General features: G+C 67.0%; 1 protein-coding gene across 2 annotated transcripts; it reads left to right on the top strand.

Moving 5' to 3' along the window:
• Window positions 1-1,014: 1,014 nt before the first annotated feature.
• On the top strand, window positions 1,015-21,063 carry FASN (fatty acid synthase). Of its 2 annotated transcripts, none has more exons than XM_034943194.3 (43): window positions 1,015-1,255; window positions 2,930-3,058; window positions 3,898-4,050; window positions 5,599-5,772; window positions 5,951-6,151; window positions 6,351-6,473; window positions 6,558-6,673; window positions 6,778-6,912; window positions 7,669-8,131; window positions 8,343-8,530; window positions 8,848-9,037; window positions 9,697-9,791; window positions 10,039-10,173; window positions 10,251-10,454; window positions 10,547-10,662; window positions 10,861-11,033; window positions 11,116-11,307; window positions 11,389-11,469; window positions 11,562-11,738; window positions 11,919-12,098; window positions 12,170-12,373; window positions 12,866-13,170; window positions 13,576-13,965; window positions 14,045-14,209; window positions 14,291-14,412; window positions 14,494-14,648; window positions 14,730-14,933; window positions 15,063-15,213; window positions 15,294-15,472; window positions 15,556-15,675; window positions 15,808-15,930; window positions 16,022-16,245; window positions 16,332-16,533; window positions 16,769-16,920; window positions 17,033-17,124; window positions 17,287-17,438; window positions 17,604-17,846; window positions 18,095-18,283; window positions 18,525-18,755; window positions 18,857-19,077; window positions 19,209-19,307; window positions 19,803-20,054; window positions 20,131-21,063. In XM_034943194.3, the coding sequence occupies exons 2-43, from the start codon at window positions 2,932-2,934 to the stop codon at window positions 20,266-20,268; spliced, it is 7,536 nt and encodes a 2,511-aa protein (XP_034799085.3). In that variant the 5' UTR covers window positions 1,015-1,255; window positions 2,930-2,931; the 3' UTR covers window positions 20,269-21,063. The 2 variants fall into 2 exon arrangements, with proteins under 2 accessions (XP_034799085.3, XP_034799084.3); XM_034943193.3 differs by having other exon boundaries at window positions 2,925-3,058.
• The last annotated feature ends 455 nt before the right edge of the window (window positions 21,064-21,518 follow it).

Below are 21,518 nucleotides of genomic sequence, written 5' to 3'. Positions count from 1 at the left end.
GTCAGAAAAGGGAGGCCGCGCTTCAGGGCTCAGGCCGCCCAAGGGGCAACGATTCGAGGAATCACTCGGGAGGGAGGGAGCGCGCGAGGGCCGGGCTGAGCCCCCGCCCGTGGGTGCGCGCCTGGAAAACTCGCAGCCTCTGCCCTGGGAAGTGGGGCAGCGGCTCCCTTTGTTCGCACCACACCAGGTGGGTGTCCCGGCCGACTCCGCTCGCCACGTGGCCGCGCCCCTCCCCTCCGCCGAGCTCCAGCGGCCTGGAGTGCGCTCGCCCGTTCGGCCCTGCGCCTCGTCCCGGTCCCCGGGAAGCTGCTAAGGAGGGGCCGTCGGGTGGGTGGACGTCCGTCTGGGGTCTGGGTTCCCCGCCGGACCCGCGAGGAAAACCGGGGAGGCGCTGCGATGACCGGCAGTAACCCCGGCCGGGGCGCCCGCGGCCGGGGTCAACGCCCGCACTTGCGCCGCGGCCCGCGAGGCATCCGGGACCGCCCCGCCGCCCGCCCATCACCCTATCGCCTAGCAACGCCCACCCGCGCGCCGCCATTGGGCCGGTGCGAACACCCCTGGCGCCCGATTGGTTGCTGCTGCCGCCGCGCCGCGCCCTCAGCCAGCTCCGCGCGGGCAGCGACGGCGGCGTGGAGTCGGCGGCCGAAGTGCGGGCACGCGGGTCCGTCCGTCCTTCCGCGCGCCTGTGGGTCCGAGCGCCCCGCCGCAGCCGGCTGGACCCCCGGTGTGGCCACGGTGTAGTCCCCAGTGTGGCCCAAGCATTCCCATCCCGCACACGTGGCCCCGGCGGACACGGGGGTCAGGGATGGCTCGGGAGGCGCGCCGCGGGCTTGGTCGCAGCCGCGTGCGCGTCGGGGCCCGCGGGGCGGGAGGCGGAAGTCGGGGGGCGGTGGTTTCCCGCCCGCCCCGCCCCCGGCGCTCCTCATTCCCAGCCCCACCCCCCCAGGCGCGTTCCCGCGCAGGGTCCCGGCTCGGGCGGCGGCGCGCACGAGCATCACCCCACCGGCGGCGGCGCGCCGGGTCCCGGGGCGCAGCCCCGACGCTCATTGGCCTGGGCGGCGCAGCCAAGCTGTCAGCCCATGTGGCGTGGCCGCCCGGGGATGGCCGCGGTTTAAATAGCGTCGGCGCCGGCCTAGAGGGAGCCAGAGAGACGGCAGCGGCCCCGGCCTCCCTCTCCGCCGCGCTTCAGCCTCCCGCTCCGCCGCGCTCCAGCCTCGCTCTCCGCCGCCCGCACCGCCGCCCGCGCCCTCACCAGGTACGAGCAGCCGGCGCTGGGGCCGGGGCGCGGGTCGTGGTCGGGGCTGGGCCCGGGGTCCCCGGGGTGGCCCGGCTCCTCATCCTCCGCTCTCGGGGCGCGCGTGGCCCGGCCCCGTATCCAGGGGTCGCCTGGGCGGCCTGTCCGGGTCTCGGTGTTCGTGCCCCTTCGGAGGCGCCCGGGGCCCCGCGGAGTAGGTGGGCGGATGGCGGGGGAAGAACGCCGGGGAAAGCCACCAACAGCCGCCTTCGCTTCCCGTGGGGGAGGCCGCGGACCCTGAAGGGCCTGGAGGAGCCCCCGGCTCGGCCTCCCCGTGCCCACAAAGGCGCCGCCGCATCCTCCTCCCGGAGCCGCCCCGGAGCCGAGGCCCAGCCCGAAGGGGACGCCGCGAGGGAGGAACGGGGGGGCGCAGGGGCCGCGCCGGGACCGGCCTCCCCATCACGTGGCGCAGCCCGGCCGAAGCGCAGGGGTCCCGAGCAGCCCCCGCCCGAGGCGAAGGGAGGCCGGGCGCGCCGCGGTGTTCCCACCCCCTGCCTGGCCGTCGACCCCGCGTGAATAGCAAGCGGCGAGGACCCAGCGTGCGGGCCTGGAGCTGGCCCGGGGCAGCCAAGCCTCTGTGAATCGCAGTGGGTGGGAAGGCGGCCGCCTCCCTGCCGGGACGGCCCAAGGGAGGCCGCACTGCCGAGGGGCGGCGCGCGCATCAGGCCCTGGGGCCTCGTGCAAGTGGCCAGACCGGCGCTGGCCTCCGCCCCCTCCCCCCAGGGCTGCACCAGCCCTCATGCTGGAGGAGGAGCCGGCGGCCTGGGCACCCGTTCGGGGTCTTAGGGACCTGGGCTCCAGGGAGGGCCTCCTGTGGTGTGTGGGTTGGTATGGGGAGGCAAGCGTCTGTGGGTTCACCCGCGCAAGTGAAGGGTGCCAGGCAACACCTGCGTGTCCTGGCCAGGAGTGGTTCTCCAGGTTGGACCCTGCTGGAGGGGTTGGACTGGCTGGGTCGGTCCACAGTGGGGCAGGGGCCACCTTTCCCCCAGAGCATAGGCTATCCCCATTTCGTCCCTCCCCAGCCCTGGTGGCTCTTGGGCTGGCCTGGACAGCGGGCCCCCACCCCAACACGGGTGAGCATGGGTGCTGAGTACCCCCCTCTAGGGCTCCCAGCCACCTCCATGCCCCAGCTTTGGGACCCTGCCTCTCCGTTTCCTTGATGGCCCTTAGCAGGCTGGCCACCTGAGGCCTTGTCCCCATCTCAGGTGACCCTGCCTGCTCCTCACTGTGAGCCCCCTGGTGCCCTAGGGATGGCCTGGGACAAGCTCCAGGAGCCTTGGAAGGCTTGAGACTCAGGCGAGTGGAAGCCGACACAGGCGCAGAAACCAGTAACTGCTGGGGAGGCCAGGGCTGCAGGGCTCCAGTGGGGTACCCCAGCCAATACCCTGAACTGAATGGGTCAGGGCCCAGAGGCGGGCCTGTTCCCAGAGCACGCAGCCCCTCCCAGCGAGAGCGGGGTCAGGGCCCAGGAACTGGCCACATGAGGAAGGGAGCCGCAGGAGCCAGGGCCCGCACGGACCCTCAGGGTGGTGCTCGGCCCCACGGGTGTCCACCTGTTCTGGGTGCTGAGGCTGTTGACGGGGGTGTCGTGGCCGGGATGTGTGGGGCACTCACACCGCCCACCCTGCAGAGCAGCCATGGAGGAGGTGGTGATTGCCGGCATGTCCGGGAAGCTGCCAGAGTCGGAGAACTTGCAGGAGTTCTGGGACAACCTCATTGGCGGTGTGGACATGGTCACGGACGATGACCGTCGCTGGAAGGCGGGTATGTGGCTGCGGGGCTCCCCGTGCCTGGGGTGTGAAGCTCCATCTCCACCTTTGTCCTCACACCAGCCTCCCTGCTGTGCTGTGTCCTCACCACCCAGGCACTGGCCTGAGGCCGGTCCCAGCTGCAGAGCCACTGGTCACCCATGGGCGAGGCCTAGCTGCAGCCTCCTTCCCGGACATTGCACCAGAGTGGCCTAGAAAATGCGCCCAGCCCACCAGGAGGTTCCCCCAACGGCTGCAAGGCCAACAGGAGGCTCCCCCAATGGCTGCAAGGCCGAGGGCTGGCCCAGGCAGGGACCATCTGCTTGTTACGGAGGAGCCAAGCTCAGAGGATAGGTGACGGGCTGGGGTCTCTCACCCATGCAGGGGGTGCGGGGGGCCAGAGCCCTTCCGGCCAGGCTGCCCCTGCCTGTGTCTGTCCTGAGCTGGCAGGTTGCATACCAGATGTGCTCCGGGAGGCTGGAGCAACTGCCCCACACCCAGTAGGCTCTTCCACAGAGCAGCTCTACCTGACGGGCAAGCTGTGAGTCAGCATGGTAGAGCCGAGGCACCAGCCCGGCAGATGGTCCCCCAGCCTCACTCCCGCCGAGCTCTCTGCTCTGCGGCCCATCTCAGGATTGGGGCTTGGGTGTTGTGCAGCAGATCTGGTCGTACCAGCCCCTGCTTTGGGGCCATGGTCTTCCCCTCCTGGGGAGCCTGCTCCATTGTTTGGGCCTCCCAGGCATAGCAGAGAGTCCTCAGTTCCACCATGGCCCCTCCAGGGGCCTGCAGCACCCCACAGGGCCCCCACCTCTGGGCAGCTTCCATCAGAGATTTAAACACCCGCCTGTCCCACAGGGCTCTACGGCCTGCCCCGGCGGTCCGGCAAGCTGAAGGACCTGTCTAGGTTTGATGCCTCCTTCTTCGGAGTCCACCCCAAGCAGGCACACACGATGGACCCTCAGCTGCGGCTGCTGCTGGAAGTCACCTATGAAGCCATCGTGGACGGAGGTGGGTCGGGCATTCGCGACTGCTGCGCCGAGGGCTCCTGCTGCTCACGTGGAATAGGCAGTGTTTTCTCTTCTTGGTTCTGGTAGAACCAGGTGCTGGCACCACCTACCCTCCCCGGCAGTGCCCCTGGCCTGGGCAACGGGCTCAGGGAGGTGTGGGCCACGGGGTAGGCCGCAGTTTCACAACTGCACCCCAGAGGTGTCGCGGGTGTGCCCTGACCTGAGCGTACCAGTCTCCTCGCTTCTGATGTCTGGCTGGTGCTGGGGCCGGGGCCGGGGCTGGAGTGACGAGAGGCAAAGCAGGAGGTTCTTGAGGGGCCCTCCAGGCCCCCACCCCCACCAGCCAAGCAGCGGACAGCGCCGGCCCTGCTGTCTCTCCCCTCCCACCCTCCCCACTACCCTTGCCCACGTCCCCCCACCCCAGGCATTTCAACCCCATCCCGCCAGCCTGGCCCTCGCTCTGACTGGCATTTGACCTCGGACAAGCGCCACGCCGTTTTTTGATTTTTATTTTTATTTATTTATTTATTTTTAAGACGGAGTCTCACTCTGTCACCAGGTTGGAGTGCAGTGGCGCGATCTCAGCTCACTGCAAGCTCTGCCTCCCGGGTTCACGCCATTCTCCTGCCTCAGTCTCCTGAGTAGCTGGGACTACAGGCGCCCACCACCACGCCCGGCTAATTTTTGTATTTTTAGTAGAGATGGGGTTTCACCATGTTTGCCAGGATGGTCTCGATCTCTTGACCTCGTGATCCACCCATCTCAGCTTCCCAAAGTGCTGGGATTACAGGCGTGAGCCACCACGCCCAGCCATGCCACTTCTTAAGATCCAGGTGCTCCCTCCCCAGGCGGAGAAGGACCTCCTGAGGGGGAGGCTGAGCCCTGGGCTGCCCTTGGGTGTGAGCAGTTCACACACCCACCCACCCTAGGGCAGAGCCAGCCCACCAGGGGCGAGGAGGGGCCCTGCTGGCCGAGAGGTGGAAGCCCTTCTCCTGCGCCCTTCCTGCTGCCAGACCCCACCCCAAGACTAAGGTTATGCTCCCCGGGGGTGGCCGGTGTCCCTCTCTCCTTCCCGAGCCTGGACACTTGGCCTTTGTCTCCTCGGTTCCTTATCACGGCCTGTCCTGGTGCAGGCTGCCCTTGGCGCTGGAGAGGCCACTGGCCGACGGGCTCATCAGAGCTGCCGGTGACACCAGGGGCCAAAGGCGTCGCCTGGGGACAATGCTGCCCTCTGTCCTTCCTGGAGCCACTCTGGCCGTGCCTGGTGCCCTCCCCTGGGCCCGCCTGCCCCCTCCGCCTCGTTCCCTCTGTGACCTGGTTCTTGTTCCAGGCCTCACCTGGGCTGGCTGCTGGCCACAGGCTCTGCTCTGGCCCCTCTGCAGGACACCTCACCCTCCTTAGGCCCCTTCCAGGGTCCCACTGGGATGGACCCCCCCTCATCCCAAGCCAGTGAGGCCAAGATGGGACCTTCGCCCCAGAGCCGGGTGGGTGGGTGGGCTGGCTGCGCTGTGGGGCCCGGCCGTGGCACCTTGACCACTGTTTGTGGCAGGCATCAACCCAGATTCACTCCGAGGGACACACACTGGCGTCTGGGTGGGCGTGAGCGGCTCTGAGACCTCGGAGGCCCTGAGCCGAGACCCCGAGACACTCGTGGGCTACAGCATGGTGGGCTGCCAGCGAGCGATGATGGCCAACCGGCTCTCCTTCTTCTTCGACTTCAGAGGTGGGTCCTGCCCAGCCTCCTGCGAAGGTGGGTGGCCTTCAGGTCCCCACATGCTGAGCAGAAACCACGTGGCGTGGGCTCACTCCGTGCAGTGTGTGTCCAGCCTGGTGGCAGGAGGTGTGCTCAGGGGTCTCGTGTGCTCACAGCCCCACCTGAGCCGCAGCGCCCTTCCTTGCAGGGCCCAGCATCGCACTGGACACGGCCTGCTCCTCCAGCCTGATGGCCCTGCAGAACGCCTACCAGGCCATCCACAGCGGGCAGTGCCCTGCCGCCATCGTGGGGGGCATCAACGTCCTGCTGAAGCCCAACACCTCCGTGCAGTTCTTGAGGCTGGGGATGCTCAGCCCTGAGGGCACCTGCAAGGCCTTCGACACAGCGGGTGAGTGTGTGGCTGCGCGGCCGGGGCAGGCGAGACAGTGGCACAGGACGGCCCCCCGCACAGTCCCCACGCTGAGCAGGATCCTGCCAGCTCCGGGGATCCCCCACCCAAGCACCCACCCCACACCCCAGAGCTCCTCCCGGTGGGGTGGGGGCCAGCGTGGGGCTGAGCCCCGGGCCTGAGGTGCTGCTCTACCCAGGGAATGGGTACTGCCGCTCGGAGGGTGTGGTGGCCGTCCTGCTGACCAAGAAGTCCCTGGCCCGGCGGGTGTACGCCACCATCCTGAACGCCGGCACCAATACAGATGGCTTCAAGGAGCAAGGTGGGCTCTGCCGGGGTTCCGGGGTGCTGGGGGGCAGGTGGGAGCCGGGGCTGGGGCTGCAGCACTGAGCCGAGCCCTCCGCAGGCGTGACCTTCCCCTCAGGGGGTATCCAGGAGCAGCTCATCCGCTCGTTGTACCAGTCGGCCGGAGTGGCCCCTGAGTCATTTGAATACATCGAAGCCCACGGCACAGGCACCAAGGTGATGCCCCCCCCCGCCCCACTCACCACCCCATGACCCTAACCTACGCCCATGCCTGGAGAGGTGACCTGGCCAGAGCCCCTCACCCCCCATGTTTCCCACAGGTGGGCGACCCCCAGGAGCTGAATGGCATCACCCGAGCCCTGTGCGCCACCCGCCAGGAGCCGCTGCTCATCGGCTCCACCAAGTCCAACATGGGGCACCCGGAGCCAGCCTCGGGGCTGGCAGCCCTGGCCAAGGTAGGTGGGGCTGGGCTTGGGGGTCCCTCAGGCTCCTGCTCCCTGGGACTGGGTTGCGTCATGGCTGGGCACTGCTGCTTTCTCTTTGCCAAGTGGAGGCGGGGGCTTCCCCACCAGGAGCCTCTGTCCCCCGGGCTATGCTGCGGGTCTGAGCAGAGGCACTGAGGCTGACAGCAGGGAGAGCTCGTAGCCAGGCTCGCTGGGCCTTCCCTGGAGGCCTGATGCCCTGCAGAGCGCCTGCCGGACACGGAGCCGAGCTGGAGGAGCCGCTTGGGTGGGAAGAGCGAGGCAGGAGCAGACCTGGGGGGGTCCACGGCACCATCAGGGTCTCCCGTGTCGCCCACCCATCCCTACAGCTTCCTGACCCACTAGCAGAGGCCTGGGGACCTTCAGAGAGACCAGGCACAGGAGCCCCAACACCCATGATCACTCACGCTCTCTGCCCCACAACTTCTGCAGCCTCTGAGATGCAACATCTGGGCCAAGGGGGCCTTAGTGTTCAGGCCACAGCCAGGCTTTGGTGGGTCCACATCAGGCTGGGAGGCAGCAAGGCCGGAAGGGGAGGTCTTGGACCAAGCTGAGGGCAGGGCCACGGCGGCCCTGTGCCATGGCAGAATTAGGTTGGGGACAGGAAGTGCATCGGAGAGGGCCCTGGAACCCTGGCCCCACATGAGAGTCTCGGAGAGGTGCCTGCCCCCAGCTCAGGCAGCGGTAGAGGGAGTGGGGCGGCTGCCCATCCACCACGTACCCCCGCAGGTGCTGCTGTCCCTGGAGCACGGGCTCTGGGCCCCCAACCTGCACTTCCATAGCCCCAACCCTGAGATCCCAGCGCTGTTGGATGGGCGGCTGCAGGTGGTGGACCAGCCCCTGCCCGTCCGTGGCGGCAACGTGGGCATCAACTCCTTTGGCTTCGGGGGCTCCAACGTGCACGTCATCCTGAGGCCCAACACGCAGCCGCCCCCCGCACCCGCCCCACACGCCACCCTGCCCCGTCTGCTGCGGGCCAGCGGACGCACCCCCGAGGCCGTGCAGAAGCTGCTGGAGCAGGGCCTCCGGCACAGCCAGGACCTGGCTTTCCTGAGCATGCTGAACGACATCGCGGCTGTCCCCGCCACCGCCATGCCCTTCCGTGGCTACGCCGTGCTGGGTGGTGAGCACGGTGGCCCAGAGGTGCAGCAGGTGCCCGCTGGCGAGCGCCCGCTCTGGTTCATCTGCTCTGGTGAGCCCACACTCTGCCCCCAAGGTGGTCCCTTCCCTGGGGGAAGGCAGGCGAACTGGAGCTGGTGGTCCCCTGAGGTGCTCTCTGGGACAGGGATGGGCACACAGTGGCGTGGGATGGCGCTGAGCCTCATGACGTGCTGTCTGGGACGGGAATGGGCACACAGTGGCACGGGATGGGGCTGAGCCTCGTGACATGCTCTCTGGGACAGGGATGGGCACACAGTGGCGCGGGATGGGGCTGAGCCTCATGCGCCTGGACCGCTTCCGAGATTCCATCCTCCGCTCCGATGAGGCTGTGAAGCCGTTCGGCCTGAAGGTGTCACAGCTGCTGCTGAGCACAGACGAGAGCACCTTTGATGACATCGTCCATTCGTTTGTGAGCCTGACTGCCATCCAGGTAGGGCCCAGCCTGCCAGCGTGTGAGCAACGCCAGCCCCAGGGCTCTGGCTTTCCCTGGAGCCCAGGAGCTGCAGTGTCGAGTCTGGGGCCCCTGACAGCCCCTTTGCTAGGCAGAGCCTTGTGCTGGGGGCAGGACGGGAGGGGAGGAGGGGTCTCAGTGGGGCTGTGTGGGGGCCATAGGGGCTTCTTTCCTATCAGGAGACCTGGGAGGGTCGATGGGGCGTGGGGGTGGAGATGGCCTAGTGGGGCCGGGGGCCGCCCCCAACAGCTGCACCTGCTGGAGGTTGCAACCTGAGTGTCCTGTTTCCACCCCAGATAGGCCTCATAGACCTGCTGAGCTGCATGGGGCTGAGGCCAGATGGCATCGTCGGCCACTCCCTGGGGGAGGTGGCCTGTGGCTACGCCGACGGCTGCCTGTCCCAGGAGGAGGCTGTCCTCGCTGCCTACTGGAGGGGACAGTGCATCAAAGAAGCCCATCTCCCGCCGGGCGCCATGGCAGCCGTGGGTAGGTGTCCCCGAGGTCTCCCGGAGGGGCCCCCAGCACCTCCAAGAAAGGAGGCTGCCTTCTCGCTGTGGGGTCCTCACCTGCAGCCCTGGCCTGGCCCCCGTAGGATAGAGTGGCCCCCGCTGGCCCGGGGACACCCAGCTCGGACACAGCCGTGCGCGAGTCCCCTGCAGCTGCCCCACTGGCCCCACACCTGGCAGCCTTGGGCCTAGGCACGTGTCCATGGGCATCAGGCCTGCGTGGAGCCCCCGTGTGATGAGCACACAGCCCCAGCATAGCAAGAACCCAGGGACTCTGGTGAAGCCAACACACGGGTCATCAGGGTTCCCTCAGACTGGTGCCCTCTGTTGGCACCCATCTCTGAGCACCATGGGCCACATGTGGGCAGGACCTGGAAAGAACCTTGGCTGCAGAGGACTGAGGGGGCCACCATCTGGGGACTGGGCTCCCAGGAGCTGCCCCTGGAGTGGCAGCTCTGTAATGACACCTCCACCCACGGGTCAAACACAGCAGGGGGCGAACCTTTCTCATGAAGGCTCCAAGGCTGCCATTACCACACCTGTCATTACTGCCCCCAGCTGCAGGCAGTGTCTGGGTGGGTGGGTGGCTGGGAGCGGCTCGGTGTCCACGCTAAGCCTCTGAGGCTGGCTCTGCCATAGGCTTGTCCTGGGAGGAGTGTAAACAGCGTTGCCCCCTGGGCGTGGTGCCCGCCTGCCACAACTCCAAGGACACAGTCACCATCTCGGGACCTCAGGTGGGTGCTGCGGCCTGGGCGGGCTCCTCTGTCCCCTGCGCCTGCCATTGCAAGTCTGGCAGGGACACGCGGCCACGGTCTACGCCCCACCAGGCTCTGACGGGCCTGGGGCATGGGGCAGGTTTATCTTCAGGTCCCTTGCCCATTCCCTCTCGGTTCCCTTGGGGTGAGGTGGGTGCGCCCTACCTCTCCGAGCCTGAGGTGGGTGCCCAGCCAGGATGCTTATCCAGGCTCCCACGATGTCCAGGCCCCAGTGTTTGAGTTCGTGGAGCAGCTGAGGAAGGAGGGTGTGTTCGCCAAGGAGGTGCGGACCGGCGGTATGGCCTTCCACTCCTACTTCATGGAGGCCATCGCACCCCCACTGCTGCAGGAGCTCAAGAAGGTGGGCTAATACGGCCTGGGGGGTGCGGGGCGGGCCAGGGGACCCACAACCCAGCACCGACCTGGCCCCTCGTGCAGGTGATCCGGGAGCCGAAGCCACGTTCAGCCCGCTGGCTCAGCACCTCTATCCCCGAGGACCAGTGGCACAGCGGCCTGGCACGCACGTCCTCCGCCGAGTACAATGTCAACAACCTGGTGAGCCCTGTGCTGTTCCAGGAGGCCCTGTGGCACGTGCCTGAGCACGCGGTGGTGCTGGAGATCGCGCCCCACGCCCTGCTGCAGGTAGGCCCAGCCTGGGGGCAGCAGGCGCCGGGAGCCTGGGATGGGTGCCTCAGCTGAGCACCAAGAGAGCCCACCTGCCCTGCCGCCCCCAGGCTGTCCTGAAGCGTGGCCTGAAGCCGAGCTGCACCATCATCCCCCTGATGAAGAAGGATCACAGGGACAACCTGGAGTTCTTCCTGGCCGGCATCGGCAGGCTGCACCTCTCAGGGTGGGTCCCTTCCCAGCCCGGGTCTCGTCTCCCGGAGTCGGGGACGGCGTGGGGTGGGTGAGCAGGGCTGCGGGCCCCTCACTGACCCAGGCCGGTGGCAGCAGCCCTGGATGGTCCACCGCAGGGAGTGGGTGGGCTGAACCCAGAGCCCCTGGACCCCGGTGACGGGTGTGCTGCCCATGCCTCCCCTCTCCATAGCATCGACGCCAACCCCAATGCCTTGTTCCCGCCTGTGGAGTTCCCAGCTCCCCGAGGAACTCCCCTCATCTCCCCCCTCATCAAGTGGGACCACAGCCTGGCCTGGGACGTGCCGGCCGCCGAGGACTTCCCCAACGGTTCTGGTTCCCCCTCGGCCGCCATCTACAACATCGGTGAGCAGGGGCCCGGCGGGTGGGCAGGCTCTTCCCTCCCCACAGACACCCGCTCTGTGCTGAGGCCTGTGCCCTCCCGCAGACACCAGCTCCGAGTCTCCTGACCACTACCTGGTGGACCACACCCTCGACGGTCGCGTCCTCTTCCCCGCCACTGGCTACCTGAGCATAGTGTGGAAGACGCTGGCCCGCGCCCTGGGCCTGGGCGTCGAGCAGCTGCCCGTGGTGTTTGAGGATGTGGTGCTGCACCAGGCCACCATCCTGCCCAAGACTGGTGAGGGGCACCCCAGGACCAAGGCGGGGGTAGCTGGGGGGTGGGTGCTGCCCTCTGATCTCCGACTCTCCTGCTCTGCAGGGACAGTGTCCCTGGAGGTACGGCTTCTGGAGGCCTCCCGCGCCTTCGAGGTGTCAGAGAACGGCAACCTGGTAGTGAGTGGTAAGCAGGGCCGGTGGCACGGGAGCTGCGGAGGCTGTGCCCGCTGGCCATGCCGCCCGTCCTCAGGCCCTTCCGCACCTCCCTTTCCACAGGGAAGGTGTACCAGTGGGATGACCCTGACCCCAGGCTCTTCGACCATCCGGAAAGCCCCACCCCCAACCCCGCGGAGCCCCTCTTCCTGGCCCAGGCTGAAGTTTACAAGGAGCTGCGTCTGCGCGGCTACGACTACGGCCCTCATTTCCAGGGCATCCTGGAGGCCAGCCTGGAAGGTGGGTACTGACTACACTGCTGCCCAAGCCACCAGGGAGGGCGGTCATCATTGTGGGGACCACAGAGGGCACCCACAGCTAGGCATGCAGCTTGGGAGGGAGCAGAGGGGCCCGGTGGGCTCTGGGAGGTGGCCCCAGGGACCTGGGAGTTCCACAGCACCAACCAGGCCCTGTGTGCAGGTGACTCGGGGAGGCTGCTGTGGAAGGATAACTGGGTGAGCTTCGTGGACACCATGCTGCAGATGTCCATCCTGGGCTCAGCCAAGCACGGCCTGTACCTGCCCACCCGTGTCACCGCCATCCACATCGACCCTGCCACCCACAGGCAGAAGCTGTACACACTGCAGGACAAGGCCCAAGGTAGCCCCGCCCCAGCCCCAGCCCAGTGCCCCCACCCAAGTATGCCGCACTCACCCAGCCTGTCCCCACAGTGGCTGACGTGGTGGTGAGCAGGTGGCTGAGGGTCACAGTGGCCGGAGGCGTCCACATCTCCGGGCTCCACACTGAGTCGGCCCCGCGGCGGCAGCAGGAGCAGCAGGTGCCCATCCTGGAGAAGTTTTGCTTCACTCCCCACATGGAGGAGGGGTGCCTGTCTGAGCGCGCTGCCCTGCAGGAGGAGCTGCAACTGTGCAAGGGTGAGGTCCCAGCCCTGCCGGCTTCGGACACCTCTGGCGACGGGGAGCGATCGCCTCCCCTTCACGTTGACCCCAGACTTGCTTCTCCACGGGGCCCCCTTTGGAGTCAGCAACCCTAGCCCAACCCTCCGGCCGGAGCTCACGATGGCGGCCTCCCTCCCTCCCCCAGCCCCCAGCCTTCCTCGTCCCTGGTCACTGTTCCTCAGTCTTGAAAGGGTACTTGGGGGCAAAGATGACAGATTCAGCCTAAGGTCACACCTTGGCTAGGCACAGAGTAGCCCCTGCAGCTGAATGCGGCCCCTCACTGCGTCCACAGTGGGCAGGAGTCAGCCTCCCAGTGGTGGGCAGCCCCTTCCTCAACCCTCAGCTATTTCTCATCCTGTGGGCAGAGCGGGGTGGTGGCCCCAGAAGGACAGAGTGGGTCTGAGAGCCCATGCCAGGCAGATGCCCTGGGGCTTTGGGAACACCAGGCCTGCCTCCCTCCCTCCCCAGGGCTGGCGCAGGCACTGCAGACCAAGGTGACCCAGCAGGGGCTGAAGATGGTGGTGCCCGGACTGGATGGGGCCCAGATCCCCCGGGACCCCTCACAGCAGGAACTGCCCCGGCTGTTGTCGGCTGCCTGCAGGCTTCAGCTCAACGGGAACCTGCAGCTGGAGCTGGCGCAGGTGCTGGCCCAGGAGAGGCCCAAGCTGCCAGAGGACCCTCTGCTCAGCGGCCTCCTGGACTCCCCGGCACTCAAGGCCTGCCTGGACACTGCCGTGGAGAACATGCCCAGCCTGAAGATGAAGGTGGTGGAGGTGGGTGCCTCCTGGGCAGCCAGGCCTCTGCCCCGGACATGGTAGGACCCACCCTGACATCAGTTGCAGGAGACAGCACAGACTCGGGGCGAGCCCTGGGCGGTGGGTGGGGCCAGCCCTGGGCGGTGGGTGGGGCCGGCCAGTTCCCTGTGTGGTTCTGTGCATGTGTCCTGTGCGGTCCACACAGCCACCGTGGAGGGCCCGCCCGTGGGCTCCAATTGGTGCACCCGAGGCAGGACCCCAGGGACAAGACCAGTGGCATCTATGCGTGCCCACGGCTGGCACCGTCATCAGGTTGACGGGGAAGCCTTTCTGCCAGACTGAGGCCTCATGGACATTTTGCCCAGCCCCAGGTCAGGGGCACCTGCCTGGTGTGGGGCTGATTCCAGAATTCACCCCCTACAGGTGCTGGCTGGCCACGGTCACCTGTATTCCCGCATCCCAGGCCTGCTCAGCCCCCATCCCCTGCTGCAGCTGAGCTACACGGCCACCGACCGCCACCCCCAGGCCCTGGAGGCTGCCCAGGCCGAGCTGCAGCAGCACGACGTTGCCCAGGGCCAGTGGGATCCCGCAGACCCTGCCCCCAGCGCCCTGGGCAGCGCCGACCTCCTGGTGTGCAACTGTGCTGTGGCTGCCCTCGGAGACCCGGCCTCAGCTCTCAGCAACATGGTGGCTGCCCTGAGAGAAGGGGGCTTTCTGCTCCTGCACACACTGCTCCGGGGGCACCCCCTCGGGGACATCGTGGCCTTCCTCACCTCCGCTGAGCCGCAGTACGGCCAGGGCATCCTGAGCCAGGTGCGGCCACCGGGCAGGGGGACAGGGTGGGGGCCAGGTGAGGGCCAGGCCGGCAGGGTGCTGACCACCGCCCCCACAGGACGCGTGGGAGAGCCTCTTCTCCAGGGTGTCGCTGCGCCTGGTGGGCCTGAAGAAGTCCTTCTACGGCTCCACGCTCTTCCTGTGCCGCCGGCCCGCCCCGCAGGACAGCCCCATCTTCCTGCCGGTGGACGATACCAGCTTCCGCTGGGTGGAGTCTCTGAAGGTCAGGCCCCGCCCCACCTCCAGGCCCCACCCCACCTCCCAACTTGCCGAGTGTGGCCTGACCCTCCCCGACCCGCTGTAGGGCATCCTGGCTGACGAAGACTCCTCCCGGCCTGTGTGGCTGAAGGCCATCAACTGTGCCACCTCGGGCGTGGTGGGCTTGGTGAACTGTCTCCGCCGAGAGCCTGGCGGGAACCGCCTCCGGTAGGAGCACGGCCCCTCACCACTTCCCCTTCCCCACCAGCCTCCCCATCCCCAGCCTGAGCTCCCCGCCTCTGCCCCCAGGTGTGTGCTGCTCTCCAACCTCAGCAGCACCTCCCATGTCCCGGAGGTGGACCCGGGCTCCGCAGAACTGCAGAAGGTGTTGCAGGGAGACCTGGTGATGAACGTCTACCGCGACGGGGCCTGGGGGGCTTTCCGCCACTTCCTGCTGGAGGAGGGTGAGCCCCCGACACTGCCCTGCCCCTCCCGGGAGACTGCACCCGAAGGCCCCCAGCAGCCCCACCTCCCTGTTTCCCTAGACAAGCCTGAGGAGCCGACGGCACACGCCTTTGTGACCACCCTCACCCGGGGGGACCTGTCCTCCATCCGCTGGGTCTGCTCCTCGCTGCGCCATGCCCAGCCCACCTGCCCTGGCGCCCAGCTCTGCACGGTCTACTACGCCTCCCTCAACTTCCGCGACATCATGCTGGCCACTGGCAAGCTGTCCCCTGATGCCATCCCAGGTATGGGTGGCATGGGGCCATGGGAGTGGACTGGGCCGGGGAGCAGAGACCCCAGCAGCTAGGACCTGCCTGGGAGCCCCTCGGGAGGGAAGGGCAGGCGGTGAGGGGCTCAGTGCCGTCTTCCCCCAGGGAAGTGGACCTCCCAGGACAGCCTGCTAGGTATGGAGTTCTCGGGCCGAGACGCCAGCGGCAAGCGTGTGATGGGACTGGTGCCTGCCAAGGGCTTGGCCACCTCTGTCCTGCTGTCACCGGACTTTCTCTGGGATGTGCCTTCCAACTGGTGAGTGTGTCAAGGGTGTGAGCCTGGGCCCCACGTGGATGGCGGCCAGGCCTGTGCTGACCCACCTGCTGCATCCCCAGGACGCTGGAGGAGGCGGCCTCGGTGCCTGTCGTCTACAGCACGGCCTACTACGCGCTGGTGGTGCGTGGGCGGGTGCGCCCCGGGGAGACACTGCTCATCCACTCGGGCTCGGGCGGCGTGGGCCAGGCCGCCATCGCCATCGCCCTCAGTCTGGGCTGCCGCGTCTTCACCACCGTGGGTAAGGCCCTGCCCCCGGTGCCTCCCGCTGCCCTCCTGGCCCCGCCGCCCCGGCTCACCAGCCGCGCGTTCTCTCTTCACCAGGGTCGGCTGAGAAGCGGGCGTACCTCCAGGCCAGGTTCCCCCAGCTTGACAGCACCAGCTTCGCCAACTCCCGGGACACATCCTTCGAGCAGCATGTGCTGTGGCACACGGGCGGGAAGGGTGAGTGGCCCCCACAGCCCCCACCTGCCTCCTGCCTAGCCTCCGGCCCAGGGAGAAGCAGGGTCTGGCCCTCTGGACTGTGGTGGCTGGGCTTGCAGTGGGTGTGACTGTCTGGCCCCTCTGGCCCCCTAGGCGTTGACCTGGTCTTGAACTCCTTGGCGGAAGAGAAGCTGCAGGCCAGCGTGAGGTGCTTGGCTACGCACGGTCGCTTCCTGGAAATTGGCAAATTCGACCTTTCTCAGAACCACCCACTCGGTGAGGCCGGCAGCGCCTGGGCGGGGGTGGGCATGGATGGGTGTGGGTGGACCTGTGGAAGACCCTGGGTGAGCACGGCCCCTGCCCGCAGGCATGGCTATCTTCCTAAAGAACGTGACATTCCACGGGGTCCTGCTGGATGCGTTCTTCAACGAGAGCAGTGCTGACTGGCGGGAGGTGTGGGCGCTTGTGCAGGCCGGCATCCGGGATGGGGTGGTACGGCCCCTCAAGTGCACGGTGTTCCACGGGGCCCAGGTGGAGGAGGCCTTCCGCTACATGGCCCAAGGGAAGCACATCGGCAAAGTCGTCGTGCAGGTGAGGGGAGGAGTCCCGGCGCCTCGGGCACCCCAGGCTCTGGTCCCCAGGCAGTGCCTGAGCCGGTGGGTGCTGCTTGGACGCAGGTGCTTGCGGAGGAGCCGGAGGCAGTGCTGAAGGGGGCCAAACCCAAGCTGATGTCGGCCATCTCCAAGACCTTCTGCCCGGCCCACAAGAGCTACATCATCGCTGGTGGTCTGGGTGGCTTCGGCCTGGAGTTGGCGCAGTGGCTGATACAGCGTGGGGTGCAGAAGCTCGTGTTGACTTCTCGCTCCGGGATCCGGACAGGTGAGTCGGCAGGGGTGCTTGTGGACCAGCCTGGGCCAGGCACAGCCCCGGGCCCCTGAGCCCTTCTCTGCAGCCCACCATTGTGGGCTGTCATGGTGCCTGGGGTCTGTCCCCCTCCATCTTGTGGGGGGCTTGCTGGATGGGGCTCTGCGGCTGCTCCCCACTTCCCCAGCCCGGCGTGTGGGGAAGAGACCGTACCTTGGCCCAGTCCAGCCCACAGTCCTGTGTCCCGCAGGCTACCAGGCCAAGCAGGTCCGCCGGTGGAGGCGCCAGGGCGTACAGGTGCAGGTGTCCACCAACAACATCAGCTCACTGGAGGGGGCCCGGGGCCTCATTGCCGAGGCGGCGCAGCTTGGGCCCGTGGGCGGCGTCTTCAACCTGGCCGTGGTGAGGGAAGGCCCCAAATGGGGCCCTCAAAAGCCCCAAGACCAAGGGGGGGACCCTGGGTGGACGGGTGAGGCCCTGGAGCTGCAGGGAGTGCTGAGGATGCCTCCCCCAGGTCTTGAGAGATGCCCTGCTGGAGAACCAGACCCCAGAGTTCTTCCAGGACGTCTGCAAGCCCAAGTACAGCGGCACCCTGAACCTGGACAGGTGGGCACCGCACAGCCCTGCTCCCGCCTCTGCCGGGCTCTGGGCTCAGGGCCGTGGGAGCCAAGGTGGTTTGTTGACAGCCCTCTCTGGCGTTTCCTGGGGATGGGACGTTGGGGGCTCCTGGGGATGCTGGCCAATGGGGAGTGACACGCGTGCCCACAGGGTGACCCGAGAGGCGTGTCCTGAGCTGGACTACTTTGTGGTCTTCTCCTCTGTGAGCTGCGGGCGTGGCAACGCGGGACAGAGCAACTACGGCTTTGCCAATTCCGCCATGGAGCGTATCTGTGAGAAACGCCGGCACGAAGGCCTCCCAGGTGGGCCCCACCCTCTCCCCTCGACCCTGCCCACCCTGCCCTCTCCCAGTGGCCACTCCCCACCCCCACCTTCTCCCCGCAGCCCTGCCCACCCCACCCTCTCCCAGTGGCCACTCCCCACCCCGACCTCCCTGCAGCTCTGCCCACCTGCCCCCTCGCCCACAGGCCTGGCCGTGCAGTGGGGCGCCATCGGCGACGTGGGCATTTTGGTGGAGACGATGAGCACCAACGACACGGTCGTCACTGGCACGCTGCCCCAGCGCATGGCGTCCTGCCTGGAGGTGCTGGACCTCTTCCTGAACCTGCCCCACATGGTCCTGAGCAGCTTTGTGCTGGCTGAGAAGGCTGCGGCCTACAGGGACAGGGACAGCCAGCGGGACCTGGTGGAGGCCGTGGCACACATCCTGGGTGAGCACTCCCAGTAGGAGCCGCGCCAGGTGGTTCCCCTGCTGGCATCAGGGTCTTGGGACATAGCAGTCGTGCCCCTGTGCGCCTCAGTTTCCCCATCTGCAGAGCCAGGGTGCGGGCGCAGGTGTCACTGTGGTGATGGTGCTTTGGGAGATGCACAGCCCACGCACCCCTGGGTGTCAGCCCTGCCGCACGCAGGCCGTCCCCATGGCCCCTCTCGAGTTGCCGACCCGGCGCATCCCTTCCAGGCATCCGCGACTTGGCTGCTGTCAACCTGGACAGCTCACTGGCGGACCTGGGCCTGGACTCGCTCATGAGCGTGGAGGTGCGCCAGACGCTGGAGCGTGAGCTCAACCTGGTGCTGTCCGTGCGCGAGGTGCGGCAGCTCACGCTCCGGAAACTGCAGGAGCTGTCCTCAAAGGCGGATGAGGCCAACGGTGCGTGTGGGCGGCCAGGCGGGAGTGGGGTCCCCGGGCCTCGCCAGCCTTTCCTCCTTGCTGTCTGGACTGTGTCCCGGCAGGCATCCTGCCCTTCGTTACGGGTGCCATTCTGAGCGTTCCCACCCCGACTCCCACCTGACGTAGCACCGTGGGGACCTGTGTGCGTGTCTGTGTGTCCTTGCGTGGGTGCCAGGGCTCTGCACCCAGACCAGCCTGGCATCTGCCCCTGTCTTCACAGAGCTGGCATGCCCCACGCCCAAGGAGGATGGTCTGGCCCAGCAGCAGACTCAGCTGAACCTGCGCTCCCTGCTGGTGAACCCGGAGGGCCCCACCCTGATGCGGCTCAACTCCGTGCAGAGCTCGGAGCGGCCCCTGTTCCTAGTGCACCCAATCGAGGGCTCCACCACCGTGTTCCACAGCCTGGCCTCCCGGCTCAGCATCCCCACCTATGGCCTGCAGTGCACCCGAGGTACTCCCGGGCCCTCCTCTGGAAGCGGTGGTCAGTGCTGGCCATCACGGGGCCCGTGGCTGCCGCCTGCACATGCTGAGTGCCCGGCACTGCCATTGCAGCTGCGCCCCTTGACAGCATCCACAGCCTGGCTGCCTACTACATCGACTGCATCAGGCAGGTGCAGCCCGAGGGCCCCTACCGCGTGGCCGGCTACTCCTACGGGGCCTGCGTGGCCTTTGAAATGTGCTCCCAGCTGCAGGCCCAGCAGAGCCCAGCCCCCACCCACAACAGCCTCTTCCTGTTCGACGGCTCGCCCACCTACGTACTGGCCTACACCCAGGTGAGAGCCAGGCTGGTCCTAGAGGCCTACGGCAAATGTCTGGGCTCCCCACCTGTGCCCTGGCTTTGGGGGACCGTCGCTTAGGAGGCCCCGCCCCTTCCATCTGCTCAGCAGTCCCTCCTTCCTCTCAGAGCTACCGGGCAAAGCTGACCCCAGGCTGTGAGGCCGAGGCCGAGACGGAGGCCGTATGCTTCTTCGTGCAGCAGTTCACGGACATGGAGCACAACAGGGTGGGTCCTGGACACCCCTGAGGCCGCAGGACCCAGAGCACTGGGCAGGAACGGAAGGGGGAAGGGAAGGATGGGATGGGGCGCGAACAGCGTTAAAGGCCCCCCAACTTCACCCCTTTAATAGCCGATCCCGGCCGGATGCGGTTGCTCACGCCTGTAATCCCAGCACTTTGGGAGGCTAAGGCGGGCAGATTACCTGAGGTCGGGAGTTCAAGACCAGCCTGACCAACGTGGAGAAACCCCTTCTCTACTAAAAATACAAAAATTAGCCAGGCATGGTGGCGCTCACCTGTAGTCCTACCTACTCGGGAGGAGAATCGCTTGAACCCAGTAGGCGGAGGTTGCGGTGAGCTGAGATCGCCCCACTCCATCTAGCCTGGGTAACAAGAACGAAACTCGTCTCAAAAAAAAAAAAAAAAGCCCACCCGCAGTGTAGCACAGGGCAGGCCGGTGCTGTGGGTGCTGCCGGCACCTGCTCAGAGCCTGACCCCGCAGGTGCTGGAGGCGCTGCTGCCACTGAAGGGCCTAGAGGAGCGTGTGGCAGCCGCCGTGGACCTGATCATCAAGAGCCACCAGGGCCTGGACCGCCAGGAGCTGAGCTTTGCGGCGCGGTCCTTCTACTACAAGCTGCGTGCCGCTGAGCAGTACACACCCAAGGCCAAGTACCATGGCAACGTGATGCTACTGCGCGCCAAGACGGGTGGTGCCTACGGCGAGGACCTGGGCGCGGACTACAACCTCTCCCAGGTGCGCAAGGGGCCTGACGGGAACGGGGACAGGGACAGGAGTGGGGTGGGACGGCAGCTGATCGCATCCCCTGCAGGTATGCGACGGGAAAGTATCCGTCCACGTCATCGAGGGTGACCACCGCACACTGCTGGAGGGCAGCGGCCTGGAGTCCATCGTCAGCATCATCCACAGCTCCCTGGCTGAGCCACGCGTGAGCGTGCGGGAGGGCTAGGCCCGTGCCCCCGCCTGCCACCGGAGGTCACTCCACCATCCCCACCCCACCCCACCCCACCCCACCCCCGCCATGCAACGGGATTGAAGGGTCCTGCCGGTGGGACCCTGTCCGGCCCAGTGCCACTGCCCCCCGAGGCTGCTAGACGTAGGTGTTAGGCATGTCCACCCACCCGCCGCCTCCCACGGCACCTCGGGGACACCAGAGCTGCCGACTTGGAGACTCCTGGTCTGTGAAGAGCCGGTGGTGCCCATGCCCGCAGGAACTGGGCTGGGCCTCGTGCGCCCGTGGGGTCTGCGCTTGGTCTTTCTGTGCTTGGATTTGCATATTTATTGCATTGCTGGTAGAGACCCCCAGGCTTGTCCACCCTGCTAAGACTCCTCAGGCAGCGTGTGGGTCCCGCACTCTGCCCCCATTTCCCCGATGTCCCCTGCGGGCGCGGGCAGCCACCCAAGCCTGCTGGCTGCGGCCCCCTCTCGGCCAGGCATTGGCTCAGCCTGCTGAGTGGGGGGTCGTGGGCCAGTCCCCGAGGAGCTGGGCCCCTGCACAGGCACACAGGGCCCGGCCACACCCATGATGCAGGGCTGCCTCCAACCCTGCGGACCGCGCCGGGCACCAACTCCATGTTTGGTGTTTGTCTGTGTTTGTTTTTCAAGAAATGATTCAAATTGCTGCTTGGATTTTGAAATTTACTGTAACTGTCAGTGTACACGTCTGGACCCCGTTTCATTTTTACACCAATTTGGTAAAAATGCTGCTCTCAGCCTCCCACAATTAAACCGCATGTGATCTCTACCACCGTCCTTTCTTCCCTCCTCCCTGACCTGGCAGCTGCAAGCTCTCCAGCTCCACCCCACCCAGTCACGGGGCCGTGAAGGGGATGCCCTCTGTCCTCTGGTCCCCAGTTCCCACACACCCCTAGGTCATGTCCCAGAGCCGGGGCTGGGCCAGGGAGTGAGGAAGGAGCCTGTGTGGCAGCCCCGGGCTTCCCGGGAAAGCGTTGGGACTGGGGGGGGGGTACCGAGGCTCTGGCCAAGAAACACCACCAGTGAGAAACGTGTAGGAGGTACAGACACTGGGAAGTTGGCTTCAGCTGAGGAGAGGCCCCTCGTGGAGAATAGTATTTGCTTGAAGTCAGTGGATTGTAGGCATTCGCCCTGCCAAAGATGCCGTCACAGCCTCACCAAGACGGTATCAATAGCGCCACTGGCTGGCCAGGTTGACCCAGAAGACTTGGATTTAGGCAAAGG

The sequence above is a fragment of the Pan paniscus genome, chromosome 19, assembly GCF_029289425.2.
Source record: "Pan paniscus chromosome 19, NHGRI_mPanPan1-v2.0_pri, whole genome shotgun sequence".
NCBI lineage: Eukaryota > Metazoa > Chordata > Mammalia > Primates > Hominidae > Pan > Pan paniscus.
This window is presented reverse-complemented; position numbering and strand designations above follow the sequence as displayed.

What these genes read in the sequence shown, in the direction of transcription:
- FASN (XM_034943194.3), top strand. Translation starts at nt 2,932, where the DNA reads ATGGAGGAGGTGGTGATTGCCGGCATGTCCGGGAAGCTGCCAGAGTCG. An exon ending in TGCTGCAGGAGCTCAAGAAG is followed by an intron (nt 10,174 to 10,250) that starts GTGGGCTAATAC and finishes CCCCTCGTGCAG; the next exon opens with GTGATCCGGGAGCCGAAGCC. An exon ending in ACGTACTGGCCTACACCCAG is followed by an intron (nt 19,078 to 19,208) that starts GTGAGAGCCAGG and finishes CCTTCCTCTCAG; the next exon opens with AGCTACCGGGCAAAGCTGAC.